The 15,340-nt window shown below is 41.5% G+C and overlaps 1 protein-coding gene across 1 annotated transcript; it reads right to left on the bottom strand.

Moving 5' to 3' along the window:
* Positions 1 to 613: 613 nt before the first annotated feature.
* On the bottom strand, positions 614 to 13,177 carry LOC139559233 (coiled-coil domain-containing protein 126-like). The gene is made up of 3 exons (XM_071375033.1): positions 12,684 to 13,177; positions 2,779 to 3,379; positions 614 to 2,571 (listed from the first exon to the last, which is right to left on the bottom strand). Exons 2-3 carry the CDS (start codon positions 3,002 to 3,004, stop codon positions 2,324 to 2,326), a joined length of 474 nt encoding a protein of 157 aa, XP_071231134.1. The 5' UTR covers positions 3,005 to 3,379; positions 12,684 to 13,177; the 3' UTR covers positions 614 to 2,323.
* Positions 13,178 to 15,340: the final 2,163 nt, after the last annotated feature.

The following is a 15,340-nucleotide window of genomic DNA, read 5'->3' as shown; positions in this document are numbered from 1 at the left end:
GTGAGACGTGAAGAGGGGGAATTAAAACTTTCTCTCTGAGAAAGTTTCCCTGGTTGTTTACTTTTGCTTTTCCTACTTTCACCTAAGTTTATGTCACGTCTCTTGTGAGACGTGAAGAGGGGGAATTAAAACTTTCTCTCTGAGAAAGTTTCCCTGGTTGTTTACTTTTGCTTTTCTTACTTTCACCAAAGTTTATGTCACGTCTCTTGTGAGACGTGAAGAGGGGGAATTAAAACTTTCTCTCTGAGAAAGTTTCCCTGGTTGTTTACTTTTGCTTTTCTTACTTTTACCTAGTTTATGTCACGTCTCTTTGGAGACGTGAAGAGGGGGAATCAAAACTTTATCTTCTGATAAAGTTTACTCTATTTTTTGCCACTTGTAGCTTTTGTCCTAGCGTTTGTCACGTCTCTTGTGAGACGTGAAGAGGGGGATTTGTAATAAATATCATTTATTATAACACAAGCATATTTGCTAATACATTGTTATAACTAACTTCTTTCCAAACAGGGTTTCTCACAAACTCATAGCAGATACGGAGACCCACACACACCCAGAGACAGATGGCTGACACAGGCCTTTTCATAAAGACTGATAAGAAAAGGGGTGCCTGGCACTGAATATCACGAGAAACTGAGACACACACATACCCAAGGACAGAGGGCTGACGTAAACCTTTCATAAACACAGATAAGACAGGAACATCTACGCACACACAAAAACTCCTCTTCAGTCTGAACATTTTACAGAGACACACAGAAATGTCAAAATAGGAACATCTACGCACACACCTAATCTCCTGTTTTAGCTGAACATTTCTGAAGACAAAGAACTCTACTCAGAGCCAATGGGACAGTGATACTGGCCTGAAGGAGACCTCGCCCAACTCATCAGAACCAACCAGAGGACCAGAACTTCCAGACTCAACCTACTTTCTGTACTGTATAAAATGTATATGCACTCTGTTATCTGGGCTTCTTTCGGAGAGTTCCATTTTGAGCTTGATGAAAGGGTCCGTGCACGCTATTTCAGATATCTTTACCTCTGAATAAATTGCATTTAATTAAACCTCATCCACCCTGTCCAGAGTCTCTACTTCGTCTCAGTTCTCCAGTAAACTTGTTTTATCAACAGTGTTCAAGTGCACGCTTCTGAAACAGTGGAGAGTCTAGTTGCAGCCCATGTTTTTGTATTAAAGGGGTAAGTAAGCGTGTGCCATAGAAAGGCACTCCCATAAGTAAAAAAACACAAAGATTGGGCTAGCCCAAACAGTCACTGTGTAATGTGATCTCAGACTAAAGGAACTGATATGTGTAAGCAATAGGCAAGCAACTCCCTCAGAGGGCTACATTGAGACAAAAGCATGTTGTACATTGATTGGGATAGGAGTTTTTACTGGTCAGGTCAGAAAACCCCCTGGTCCTAACCATTCAGATCTGCAAAGGGAAATCGACAAAGATTAACAGTCTGGGTAGTGACAAAGAGGAGAGTTGGAATTGGGCAATAGCAATCACTTGGTCATTATCCGCTTATTGAGTTACATTCGACATGTTATACACATACTCTAAAATCAAGCTTTCAAGGAGAGTGCAAATAACATTCTTTGGATCATCACTTTATCCTTTTAAAGTCTACGGTACAACGGCTAAATTATTATTATTTAACTGTTTTATTTGATTTCTCACACACACACCAGGAACTGCTGCAAACTACAAAATATTTCCCAAACTACCATGAGAAAATTTTTTAGTTCAGCATTCTGATATGGATGGGATTAGAAGCAGTATTGCAAATTCGCAGGCAGTATGTCCGAGTTAAGTCATATCCGGGTGGGAGTGTCATTCACATTCAGCATCATCAGCTTCCTTGAAGACACTACAGAGTATATACGTTTGTCTATTTCCTCTACTATTGTTGATGCTATGTTGTTGCCCACAGACATCGTCAAAGACATCCGCAGTTTGTAGACCCATCCATGATGAAACCGTTAAAAAAGGGAAGCTAAAATTCAAGCCTAAGAGAGTCCATGACTAAAACTATTAAAAAAGGTGCTAAAATGTCTTCGTATTTTTTAAAAAAAATCAGCCATATAGTTATTGGAAATGAACAGGCAGTCAGTCCTTTCTCAGGGTTAGGTTTAAATGATTTGGAATATATATATCTATATCTTTCCTTGCTCCCTTGAGATAATCACTGATCTGTAAATTAATAGACAAGTGAAATGAGAGTTACCACCCTACCAACCTTATTAGATCAGTGACCATCTTAGGAAGAAAGGATGCACTTGTAAAGTACTTGAACAGGGCCTCAATCGCTACCCAACCTACTATACCCCTGGCCGAGGTCTGTTGGGTGTGTGTGGAGGGATGCGAGCGGTTTCCAGGCGGTGGTTGCCTGGCGTGTCCTGCTTGGTGGCTTTGTGTAAGGCAACTGGAGCTGAGGCCAGGGCACCCACTGCAAGATGGGAGGAGTTAGTCACTGAAGTGTTGGCCACCAGCTCAATCTTCCCCTCCAGCTTGACCAGGCGCGTCAGGATGTCGTCCAACAACACCGCTATGGTCCTCTTTAGATCAGCTGTGTGTGTGTGTGTGTGTGTGTGTGTGTGTGTGCGTACGTGCGTACGTGAGAGAGAAAAAAAATATTAAACAATGTTAGGTTCAAGTAAAATGTTGTAAGTAGTTTTGTTTAAGTAGTAGATGAGTGTTTCCTCATTTCCAGCGCCACAACAAAATACTAAATGGTGGCTTCTGGACTTTTCTCTAGCTCTAAAGCAACCCTTACCGTAACCAGCCATGGAGGTGCCCTCCGGTCCTCCCGGTGCGTTCTGGTTCTCCTCGGTGAGCACCTTGACATAGCGCCGGCTCAGCTCCAGGATCTGTTGATGCAGCTCGCCACTGCTCTGGTGGTGTGGCTGCTGCCCGGTGTAGAGCAGAAACATGAACCCCCACGCCAGCCCCATGATGATCAGCAGCACGCTCAGCTTCTGGGACATGTTCCTCCCCAGCATGGTACTGGGGCTGGATGTGGGGCTGGGCCAGGGGAGAGGGGTAGGGGTCTGGGGGATAGAGGGTGGGACTGGAAGAACAGGGTTGGGAGAGGGGCTTGGGGCTGGTACTGGGTCTGGAGATGGCTGGTGTTAGGAAAGAAAGGAGAGGGATCTGGAGGCAAAGGGTTAAGCGTTTGGGGCTAGTAGTGTGTGGAGCTCGGGCTAGTCAAAATAATGACACAGGGCTAAGGGGTTAGGACTGGGGGATATAGGGCTGGGTTTGGAGGAGTAGAACACTATACAAACCTAGCAGCCAACCATGGGGCCCAAACCTGCCAGTCAACCATGGGGCCCAAACACATACATAGCTGCCTGAGTCATTCAGAGAGGGAGGATCTGAAAGAGAGAGACAGAAACAGGTGAGTCATCCGTGTCATGTTTTAATCTGTGGAGAATCTGTGACACCAAGACACACTCAATCAGAAATCTGGGCCGGGTTCAGAAGGGCACATCAATGTTGTGGAACGTACTTCAGAAAGAAGGCACTGTGTAGAACAGACGTCTTTGACAGGGAGGTAGCCTAGTGGTTAAGAGCGTTGGGCCAGTAACCAAAAGGTAGCTGTTTGAATCCCCGAGCCGACTGGGTGAAAAATCTGTCCAGAAAGGCACTTAACCCTAATTGCCCCTGTAAGTCTCTCTGGATAAGAGCGTCTACTAAATGACTAAAATGTAAGTAATCATGATTATGGAAGAAACAACTCTGTTAATGGCATTTTTATCTGTATTGCACCACTCATGAGGCTGTTTAGAAATAAATGAATGTAGTAGAACTTAACTGATGCTCTGTTGTGCTGACTTGGAATTCATGACAGCCGCTCTATACATTATATTTAGCCTAAATTCTAAATGTTTCTCCCTATTGCATAAACCCCTGGCCTAGATCTATGGATTATGAACATACAAGTATTAGACACCATTTTAAAAGATAAACTTCTCATTAATCCAACCACAGTGTCCGATTTCAAAAAGGCTTTTCGGCGAAAGCACAACATATCATTATGTTAGGTCAGCAACTAGTCACAGAAAGCATACAGACATATTCCAACCAAAGAGAGGAGTCACAAAAAGCAGAAATAGAGATAAAATTAATCACTAACCTTTGATATTCTTCATCAGATGACACTCCCGGGACAACATGTTACACAATACATGTATGTTTTGTTTGATCAAGTTCATATTTATATCCAAAAACCTCCGTTTACATTTGGCTTTGCCTCCAAAACATCCCGTGAATTTGCACAGAGCCACATCAATTTACAGAAATACTCATAATAAAATTTGATAAAAGATACAAGTGTTATTCACAGTTTTTTGATGCTAGTGGTTCTATTAATTTGGGATCTATCGCATCCCACAACTGTCCCAGACTATGTTTGGAATATTTATTTCTCGCACAGAATAGGCTGACCTTTGTACTATGGGGGATAGTAGATTGACATAGGCTAGTGTTCTTGCTGTTCTTCAATATGCACCTCGGAATTGGATAAGGACCCGCGCGGCTGCGTCCCCAATGTGTACGTCTTCACTTATAGCCTGTGAGAAAGACCCGATCACGTGATGGAGAGCGCAGCACTCAAGAAGAAGTGCAAAACGGCCACTGGCCGCAAAAGGCATGGATTTGTTATAGTGCATTAAGGCCACACGAAGGGGATGCCGCCGTGAAATTCTAGGCATTATCATGTGCTTGTCAAATTGTGAATGAGTGACTGTGCAAAAAACAAAGCAGAGTTCATGTCTTTCAAGCAACTTTTTTCAAATCATCGCATTATGTAGCCTTCCAATGTATTAAACATCTAAACATATAGCCCAACATTTGTAGAATAACTAAAGTTACATTACTCTAAATTAAACATATAGGAATACTTATTTCTTTGTTAACCTCTCAAAACAGAATAGCCGCATGTGCGCACTCCATTAAATCGTTTGGAGAAAAGATCCTTTCTATTTTATATTCTTCATACTATAATAGAAAATAATGCCACTGAATTCTCAGCAAGTCTTGTCTGCTAAATTAACTAGTGTAGCCCACGGCCATATGGCATAGCCAGACCTGGGCCTAACATAAGGATAACTCAGAGTATGCTATTCTGTTCTTCTGAAATAGACAACATTTTCTTCATATCATGCTTCTTTAGATCTGTCTAAAATAAATGATGTATTTATTGTGAAGGTGTAGGCTATATTACATGGATTTATTAGACTTTTTAAAATGTAGATGTGAGGAAACCAGGAGATGCTAAATGTGTTTATGTTAATTAACGGTCAATTACCATGAGACCGACAGTTATTTGCTTGACAATCACCGACTGACAAAATTTTGTGACCCGCCACAGCCCTAGTCATGTGTCCCCCGAAACGTGACCCGTCAAACCGCGCTTCTTAACACCCGTTCACTTAACCCGGACGCCAGGCGCACCAATGTGTCGGAGGAAACCCAGTTCAACTGACGACAGAGGTCAGCCTGCAGGCGCCTGGTCTGCCACAAGGAGTCGCTAGAGCGTGATGAGCCAAGTAAAGCCCCCCTGGCCAAACCCTCCCCAAACCTGGACAACACTGTGCCAAATGTGTGCCGCCCTATAGCACTCCCAGTCATGGTATGTAATGACACAGCCTGGGATCGAATCCCAGTCTGTAGTGATGCCGCAACACTGCCATGCAGTGCCTTCGACCGCTGCGCCACTCGGGAAGCCCAGTAGGCCTATTTTCTAATACAGACAGTGATATATATAGGTTACTTTTATTTTCTAAATCAAGACTGAATAATACATGCAGGTAAAACTGAAATAAAATAATCATATTTCACTTTTCACAGCAGTTCTGTCAATGCTTTAATTATTTCTCTGCTGTCTCATGAGTGTGGGAGTGGCACATCCTATTGAGGGAGTAGATAAGGGACGAGGGACACTGAACGGAGGGGAATAAATTATGAAAAGAACAACAAGAGAAGATCAGGTTCAGTGTACTGTCGCACACACATGCCCTTCCTGTGACCTCTATGGTTCCGGCCACACTGATACTGACAGTAGAGCAGGCAAAACAACTTGGGGGGGGGGGGGGGTGATGACAAGCTACTGATAAGCTCTTTCAGAGGCCTCACAGTGGCCATAGGAACAGGAACGGCCTAACTAGCAGATTGTAACGGGCGAATGTGATGCTCCTTTAGCCATTAAAGGATATGCACTGTTTGGCTTAGCACAAAGAATTTAACCAAACTTGGCGAAATTATCTTTGTTCTTGATTCGCCCAATCATGTTGTTGTTATCTTCTGTCAATGTCCAGTGATTTGAATTTTAAAAAATGCTCCATTACTAAAATAAATAAACGTTTTGCCTCATGAAGTAATCCAAAAATGTGTCGCCAACATCTTGTCTATTTGGAATCTTCCTCTCATTGATCAAGACAGGTGAGTGTATCATGACATGCGACACTTTGGGGTGATCCACCGGTCTAAATCAATAAGAGAAGATTTGAAATAGCGGTGGTATAAACAGTTGGATTACTTCATGGAGCAAAACATTTATTTTAATAACAGAGCATTTTTTAAATTCACACGAACCACATGCAACTGGACACGGACATTTTAGAAGATACACGTTTGGCCGAATCGAGAACGAAGATCGTATCGGCAAGTCAAGGATGGACGAAAATTCTCTGTGCTAAGCCAAACAGTACCTATCCAAAGGAGCATCTCATCAGCCCGTTACAATCTGCTAGCTAGGAACGGCTTAGCCTCTGATCATGACTCTTAGTTCCATTACACATAAGAGTCACCGGACAAAGGTATCTTCCGTAGGGGCGAGTTTTGATAAGCGCCGCGGCGCTCTGTCTGAACATGAATACGCATCGCTTGCGAAACGGATTTGGAAACATAAGGACCATACCTTTCATATCTGCAATATATAATTTTCATAAAATAAAAGGTTGATACATACCTTTATATGGTTAGGCTTCCCACACTGCCATATTTCCATGTTACTGCGCTTGTTTACGGAAAACAGACGGATGACAGATTGATATACCTGTGCTAATTAGAAATTTGCGCCTCCGAACATCTGTGTGTAAACGGAAGACAGACGCCAGAAACATGTTGTCACTGAAAATTACCGTTGGCAGCAACTGTTTTAAAACAGTTTGTATTTTGCATTTGTGAAATTATTTTAATGTGATATGAAAGTACAGGGATTCATGTTTCTAGAACCGCACAGCAATTGAGAATCCTCAATTACCTGAATGACAAATACACCGACCCTGAAACAGTAGAGCTGCTCACCATGGCTATCTTTCTAGACCCAAGGTTCAAGACCACCTACATGACCACTGAGAAGCTGGTGAAGGCGAGAGCTGCCTCCGAGACAGAAGACCTCCTGGTAGGGAACACAGCCATGGGAGACTTCTCTCTTGAAGAGGACAAGAGTGAGAAAGAAGCTGCCACTGTTCCACAATCAGTAAATAAGTCCAAGAAGAGCCTTGGGGCCTTTTTTAAGAAAACCAGTAGTGCACCTGCCTTAAGAACACAGAGACAGGTCATTGAGCAAGAGCTGGACAGCTACACTCTGATGATGGCAGTGAGGCTGATCCATTGGAGTGGTGGCGAGTCCACACATCCAACTTCCCACAAGTGAGTTGTCAGACAGAAATAACTATGCATCCCTGCCACAAGTTGGCCCTCAGAGAGCATTTAGCACTGGGGGCAATGTGTTCACATGCCACAGGGCAACTTTGAAGCCAGAAACTGTCAATAGGCTGGTGTTCCTGACACGGCACTGAATTGCAGTGAATTGTTACATGGTGAACTGAGAAACATACAGACTGTCTGGTTAGTTATGCTTGAAGAAGTTAGTTTGAAAAGGTTTACAACTTGAATTCATAATGATCAGTGTTATGCTGAAAAAAGACTGCACTTCTTATATTTGGCCTGAAAAAGTGAAAAAAGTTTTCATTTTCTTTGCATCCTGAGTATTTTAAATATTTTTGTATTTCATTTTACTCCATGTACCTTTGTTTATGTTTCATGTTTGCACAGTTTTACCACAGAAGTAAAAAAAAATGTGCAATGCCCACTTTCTGTTTCTATCAGGTTAAAAGCAATATTTTGTCATTCATTAAAATTTGAAGGGCTCATAAAATGTTTTTTTATTTTTATTGTACGGTATAGCGAGATATGTCATTATCGTCCGGAAATATCGTGATATGAATTTTTGTTAATATTGTCCACAACTAAAACAAACCCATAGGCTATCCTACATTGTTCTTTACAAAAGCACAATATCAACTCCGGACAGCAAGTCTGTTCCACTTATGTTAGTGTTCATACAAAAAGAGGGCATGTGCGGGTAAAGGATGCGATAAGATATGCTGTCCACTTCACCTAACCACATATGCTGCTGCTAGTCACAATTACCTCGTTCGTACTCCTGCATATCGACTCAATGCTTGTACTCCCTATATATAGCCATGTTATTTTTATTCGTTATTTACCGTGTCACTATTTATATTTTTAGTTCATCTTTAACTCACCACAGTAAATGTGTTTTTACTTTTGATATTCGGAGTTCGCTCGTCAATTCGCTCAATTTTACATTAATATTTCCTGATATTTCAACAGCTCACTGTCTATGAGTTACAAATGAACAAACAAGTGTATTGGGTTCCTCGACCTCTTATCAAAGGTACAGCTTTTTTATTTTATTTTTTTATTTATAATTCCTCACCTGTGATTTAAATGTAAAAAATATTTCCCCTAGTACAGCTGTGGTTATTAATTAATGTACAGATCTAATTTTCAATAGCTGCCAATCCAAATGACATATACATCTAAAATAACTTACTTGGTCACTGACTTCCCTCCTCCATAGTACACCCATTAGAATTGCCCTTTTTCATTTCACAGATTTTACATTATTTCCTGTAATAGGTCTAATTTGCAATAGTTCACTGTCGATATGAGCAACAAATCTACAGACAAGTGCGGTGGGTTCCTTGACCTCTCTTAAAAAGGTAAAAACATAGTTGGTTTAAAACTTCTTATGGCTGCATCCCACTACCGGGATCGATATGACAGCAGCCAGTGAAAGTGCAGGGCGCCAAATTCAAACAACAGAAATCTCATAATTAAAATTCCCCAAACATACATGTGTCTTATATCATTTTAACGGTAATCTTGTTGTTAATCCCACCAAAGTGTCCGATTTCAAATATGCTTTTCAGCGAAAGCACTACAAACGATTATGTTAGGTCACCACCAAACCACAATAAGCACAGCCATTTTTCCAGCGAAAGATAGCTTTCACAAAAAGCAGAAATAGAGATCAAATTAATCACTAACCTTTGATTATCTTCATCAGATGACACTCATAGGACTTCATGTTACACAATACATGCACGTTTTGTTTGATAAAGTTCATATTTATAACAAAAAATCTGAGTTTACATTGGCGCGTTACATTCACTAGTTCCAAAAACATCACGTGATTTTGCATAGCCACATCGTTTCAACAGAAATACTAATCATAAATGTAGATGATAATACAAGTTATACACATGGAATTATAGATATACCTCTCCTTAATGCAACCGCTGTGTCCGATTTCAAAAAAACTTTACGGAAAAAGCAAATCATGCAATAATCTGAGACGGAGCTCAGAACAACAGCCAAATTAGCCGCCATGTTGGGATCAACAGAAACCAGAAAATACGTGATAAATGTTTCCTTACCTTTGATGAACTTCATCAGAATGCAGTCCTAGGAATCCCAGGTCCACAATAAATGCTTGATTTGTTCGATAATGTCCGTTATTTATGTCCAATTAGCTACTTTGGTTAGCGCTTTGAATAACGTTCCAACCGGAGAATTAGATTGACTTCAGAAGAGCGGTGGAACAGAGGTCCTCCCCATGTGAAGGCGCATGTTCAATGCGTGGTCACCTCATGGCAGTGATTACTAATTCCTGTCTCCTTCGGCCCCCCTTCACATTAGAGTCATCAGACAAAGTTCTATTGACTGTTGACATCTAGTGGAAGCCGTAGGAAGTGAAAACTCATCAATATCTCACTGTAATTTCAATGAGAGCTTGGTTGAAAATCTGCCACCTCAGAAGCAATTCAAACAGGAAGTGGAACTTCTCAGGTTTTTGCCTGCCATATGAGTTCTGTTATACTCACAGACATAATTCAAACAGTTTTAGAAACTTCAGAGTGTTTTCTATCCAATACGAATAATAATATGCATATATTAGCAACTAGGATTGAGGAGCAGGCAGTTTACTATGGGCACCTCTGTGCACCTTTCATCCAAGCTACTCAATACTGCCCCTGCAGCCATAAGAAGTTAAGATCTCTAGATAATTTAATTGAGACAAAAATGTAGTTTCTGTAAACAGCAGGTTTGGCTGATTGCACTTTTAAGACGGTCCCTTAGCCACCAGTGTGTAATATTCAACCATTGAAACTAGCATATTCACTTTGAAAATGAAGTAAAACAACATTTTGGCTGTACCTTGCTCTCTACCGTCATCTGATTCTAGATTTATCACCCTAATCATCCTTGGACCTTCCGTCAAAGAGGTATCGATGAGCAAACTCTAAATATCAAACCAATATCCAAACTGAAAACAAATTTACTGTGGTCTTTAACCCTGCATTGTTGTAAAAGGAACAGTAAGTAAGCATTTCACTGTTTGTCTACAAAGCATGTGACAAATACAATTTGATCTGTCTGTCAAGCATTGTTATCAGAGCTGCCAACTCTCACTCATTGGCCGTGAGACACGCATTTGACCCTCTTCTCATGCATTGAAAAGTACTGCTTTTATTTTTCTAATGTGTCCATTTGTATAGTGTGTTAACATTTCAACTGTGCTCCAAATAATTTTTGAAATCGGAGCATCTGCGAATGCAATTTAACACCACGAGTGGAACCTCTATCATTGTCCTGTCTTGCCATAGCACTATGAACCGTGGAACATGAAGCATATGATTGGTCTAGTTATGTAAGGGATCAATGGGATTGGATGTGCGTTTTAAAGAAACACCCCTCAAGATTAGAGTGGAGCTAAATGGAGAGAGAACGTTCTCCGCTGAGTTGATAAAACTGTAAAAAGAACAGCACGGTAGAGCTGTTTTATGTACAATGTTGTCAACTAAATTAGGTTTCTGTTACTCCCATCCCTTTTGCAGAATGCTGTCTTTTGATAGCATGTACTAAAGTCCACAATTGCATTAGTCCCCTCGTTTGGTGATTGCCATTTAGACTGTGACAATGAAAAAGCAGCAGACAGACCTACAGTCTGTTTTAGCAGGGAAGTTTGGTAGGGTGACCTGATTTGGAACTATGAAAATCAAACACATTGTGAACCCAAAAGTGTAAGTTTGATTCTAGAGGGGGGACAATAACTAGAAACATTTTTTGATTAGGGCATAGGGGCAGATTTGTCATTTTCAAGCGCTTTTATTAACAATTTACTTTATTTAGTCTGATCAGTGGAACAATTCTCATTCTTAACAGTGGGCTACAATAACATGGGCAATTAGTGTGCTTGTCAGCAATAACACTGTTATTACCTACACTTACAGTATTTTATTATTCCACTTCCTCCCAATTTAGCCAGTGTAATCACATCACTGAAATCTGATATGCCAACTTGTCTTTGAAAATGAATTATATGAGGCTATGTATTTTTGCAGCCATTCACAGGCAGTTTTGAATAAGTCCTACAAATAAGCATTGGATATTAAATGCCACAGGCCTCAAATATAATTAGACATTTTAATAGTGTGCACATGCTAGGTAGAGATGGTAGGTGGACTCAACTCATAAACACATCATACTTGGTCTATGTAGAGTCAGATGATGGCAAGGATCTTCAACTAGTAGGCATAAACCACCTGAATATTGATATTCATTTGATTTTTCTTTAAGGATGGGTGATTTTGACAAATTAATTGTGATAACAAGAACATTTTCAAACATCCAGCACTAGAAACAAATATCAGAGTTGGCCAACCCCCCTGGAGAGCAAGCAGGATTTTCTTCCAGACCTATTTTAAAGAGAGAGTTCACAAAATATGTGTCCTTACCTTGAAGGCAGTTTATGGACAAGGAGACTGCAATCTATTAGTTGGTTTCCCACTGCCATCATCCATTAATATTAGTATTTCCCAGAGGTGTGGACTCGAGTCACATGACTTGGACTCGAGTCACAAATTTGATGACTGACTTGATATAAAATAACTTGACTTGGCGCCTCAAGACTCAACTTTGAGCCCAAAGACATAGCTACCTAACTTGCATGTTAACTAATAACTCATACTTTATAACCGTTTGACAAAGGCATACATTTCAGCTTGATATTAGTAGAGATAGCTATATTGTTAGCTTAACCGTTAGACAGGCAGTTTTCTTGATATCTAGCTAAAGATAACTAGCTTCCAGTGCTCAGACTGAGTTCGTTAGCTGCTAGCCTAGCTTGTTGATAGCGTGCATGAAGTAAATATGGCTCGCGCTAGCTAGTCTTGACATAGTTAATCGAACAGGATAGCTGCCCCAGTGTCAAATCAGACATCCACAAAGTTGTCTCACACCTCAAACAGTATTTAATTGCCTTTTATCAAACCCTTATAAAACAAATGAATATTATATTACCTGGATTTGTTCGTTTGAGTCACTGTGCTGTTCAAAACGTCAGTCTGCAATCCCATTCCAAAACCGAGAACAGATGAGTGCACAGAGCAGATACCGAAATGCCACTATCAAGATTATGCGTCTGCTAGCACGGGTTCTAACAATTCAATAATCTTCACAAGCAATGTAACTGAAACAAATAGCCAGTTCGGAAGTAAAACTTGCATTGTATAATTGTTTGCATGTCTAGGATTTCTTTTTTATTCGTTCGCGAGTTCAGCCGGTTTCTCCTCGTGTTGTGTTCTGCGTCATCACGATTCACTGTTTGCCGTAGGGATTTGTGGGAAATGTATTGCTCATAAACATGCATGCAAGTGTGTGGTCAATGAGTCCAGTGTGCTCATTCATCCTTATCATCACAGCGCTAAATTGAGAAGAAAAAAAAACATTAAACAAGTTCAAATTCAAAACAGTGTAAGCGTTTTGGAAAGGAATTATTAGATGGCTTATTTGACCGACTGGTAGATAAGGTACCTGCGCCTACAATCCTAAATCAATGGCGGGAGAAAGGAAATAGGGGGAAGGTGCAGAGACCGTTGGTAGAGACCGTTCCCATTGCTTAGCAACGTGGACGCCATGTGCTGAACCGTATGTGAGCACAGGACTTCAATCGAGGAGCAGAGGGATTTTACAACAAAATTTAGCTAAAACAGTATCTAAAAACTTGAGTGATGGAGATGATGTCTTGACAAGACTCCATCGAAGGCAGTGGAGGACTATCTGGAGTACAGAATGTTTTGACAAATACAATTTATTCTAGGATTATATTCATCCTGGATTACTGCTGGAATTTCCCTCTGAGTCACCTCACTGACTTTGTAGCCTATTTGCTTTGTTATGTTGCCTTCAGTTCAGACAACTTAGACAACTTACATCCCTTGTATGTAAAATTTCACCAAGTCCATTTTGTTGGGAGTCAGTGTATTTTACAGCCTTCCTCCCTCCATTCCTTGTTTCCTTCCCTTTATCAGCAGATCAATCTAATTGGACTACATAGGTGAATAATTATGAAGTTGAGATCATGAGCTTTGGAGAGTGAATCACAGGAGGTTGGTGTCACCTTAATTGGGGAGAACGGGCTCATGGTAATGACTGGAGCTGAATCAGTGGAATAGAATACTGATGCCAAAGTACTATCCTATAAGGTGGACTATTAGACATTCACACCAGAGGAGGCTGCTGAGGGAAGAACGGCTCATAAATGGCCATTCGCATGAGCCACTCTCCCCTCAGCAGCCTCCTGTGGTGTGAATGTCTAATAGTCTACCATATTTTTACTTTTACCTTTATTTAACTAGGCAAGTCAGTTAAGAACAAATTCTTATTTTCAATGACGGCCTAGGAACAGTGGGTTAATAACTGCCTTGTTCAGGGGCAGAACGACAGATTTTTATCTTGTCAGCTCGGGTATTCAATCTTGCAACCTTTCGGTTACCAGTCCAACGCTCTAACCACTAGGCTACCTATTGGATATATTGGATACTCCTTTTGTATCAGTATTTTATTTGAGGAGGAAAGGCATACTTTGCAGAATCGGGGTACTCAATGATCAGAACTAGTAATTATACCCCAGTGCTGTGGCAGCTGTTGTTGTGTTTTAGGATTGTGGGTGAAGATGATGGCGGCAGACTATATTCTCCCCCAGAGGAACAGAGGAACAGTGTTTCCCCAGCGACTACACAGCAGGCTGTATGTGAGCTTCAGAAAGCCAGGGAGAATAGACTGTAAACTCATCGGCCCAGAGACACCTTGCTTCTGCACACACAGGTACACTTTAACAACATCATCCATCTCTAATACAACACTGTGATTAGTTCATTAAGAATTGTGCAGCCTCGGAAATGTAATAGCGCTATGGTCTCTACAAAGAGGTCTGAATCTTTATGGCTGAGGAGGAAGTATGGTTGCTCAGGAATTGCATGGTCAGTGGTTCAAGCATCACTCCAGCTATCCCTCTTAATCGCTGCACTTGGGTTGAACCCCTCCAGGTACAAACCGCATCAGACATACTTTGAGGAGGTTCCTTTTGGAAAGACCGATAGCGCTACCATGCTGGGTTTGAGGGTGACAGTGCTCCGCCTACCAGTACGCTCACCTGAACAGGTCGCAGCATGTACGCTGCAGCTGCAAGTTGCACAGTGAGACCACAGAACAAATGTGTGGGAAATGCGAGTCTCTGTTGTCCCTCGCTGAGGCACTGAGGCATTGTTATAATACTCCTTCTATTCACCCAGCCTTCCAATTTGCTGTGTTAAAAGTAGTTGCTGAGTGTTGTATAGGATCAGGGTGAGGCTACATAGACCTACCTCTCATCTCTTTGTCCTCTCCTCTCCTGTCCTCAGGCACTTCCTGCTCTGGGTTCCGGAGCCCCTACACCTGTGGGTGTGGCCATCTTAGCTCCGCCCACCAGACACTGGTGAAGACTAGGGTGGAACGGGAGGCCCGGGTCGGCAATGAGTTTGTATACGCAGCCATGGGGGTATAATGGGGTTCAGCTCCCTGGCTGACAGGTACACTGGATGACAGCGGGGCAGGTGAGACCTCCAGGCAGCATCACAGACTCACTGACAAGAGACAGGCACACGATGAATTACAGCATAGACATCTCAGTCTATCTA

This window comes from Salvelinus alpinus, chromosome 29 (genome assembly GCF_045679555.1).
Source record: "Salvelinus alpinus chromosome 29, SLU_Salpinus.1, whole genome shotgun sequence".
NCBI lineage: Eukaryota > Metazoa > Chordata > Actinopteri > Salmoniformes > Salmonidae > Salvelinus > Salvelinus alpinus.
This window is presented reverse-complemented; position numbering and strand designations above follow the sequence as displayed.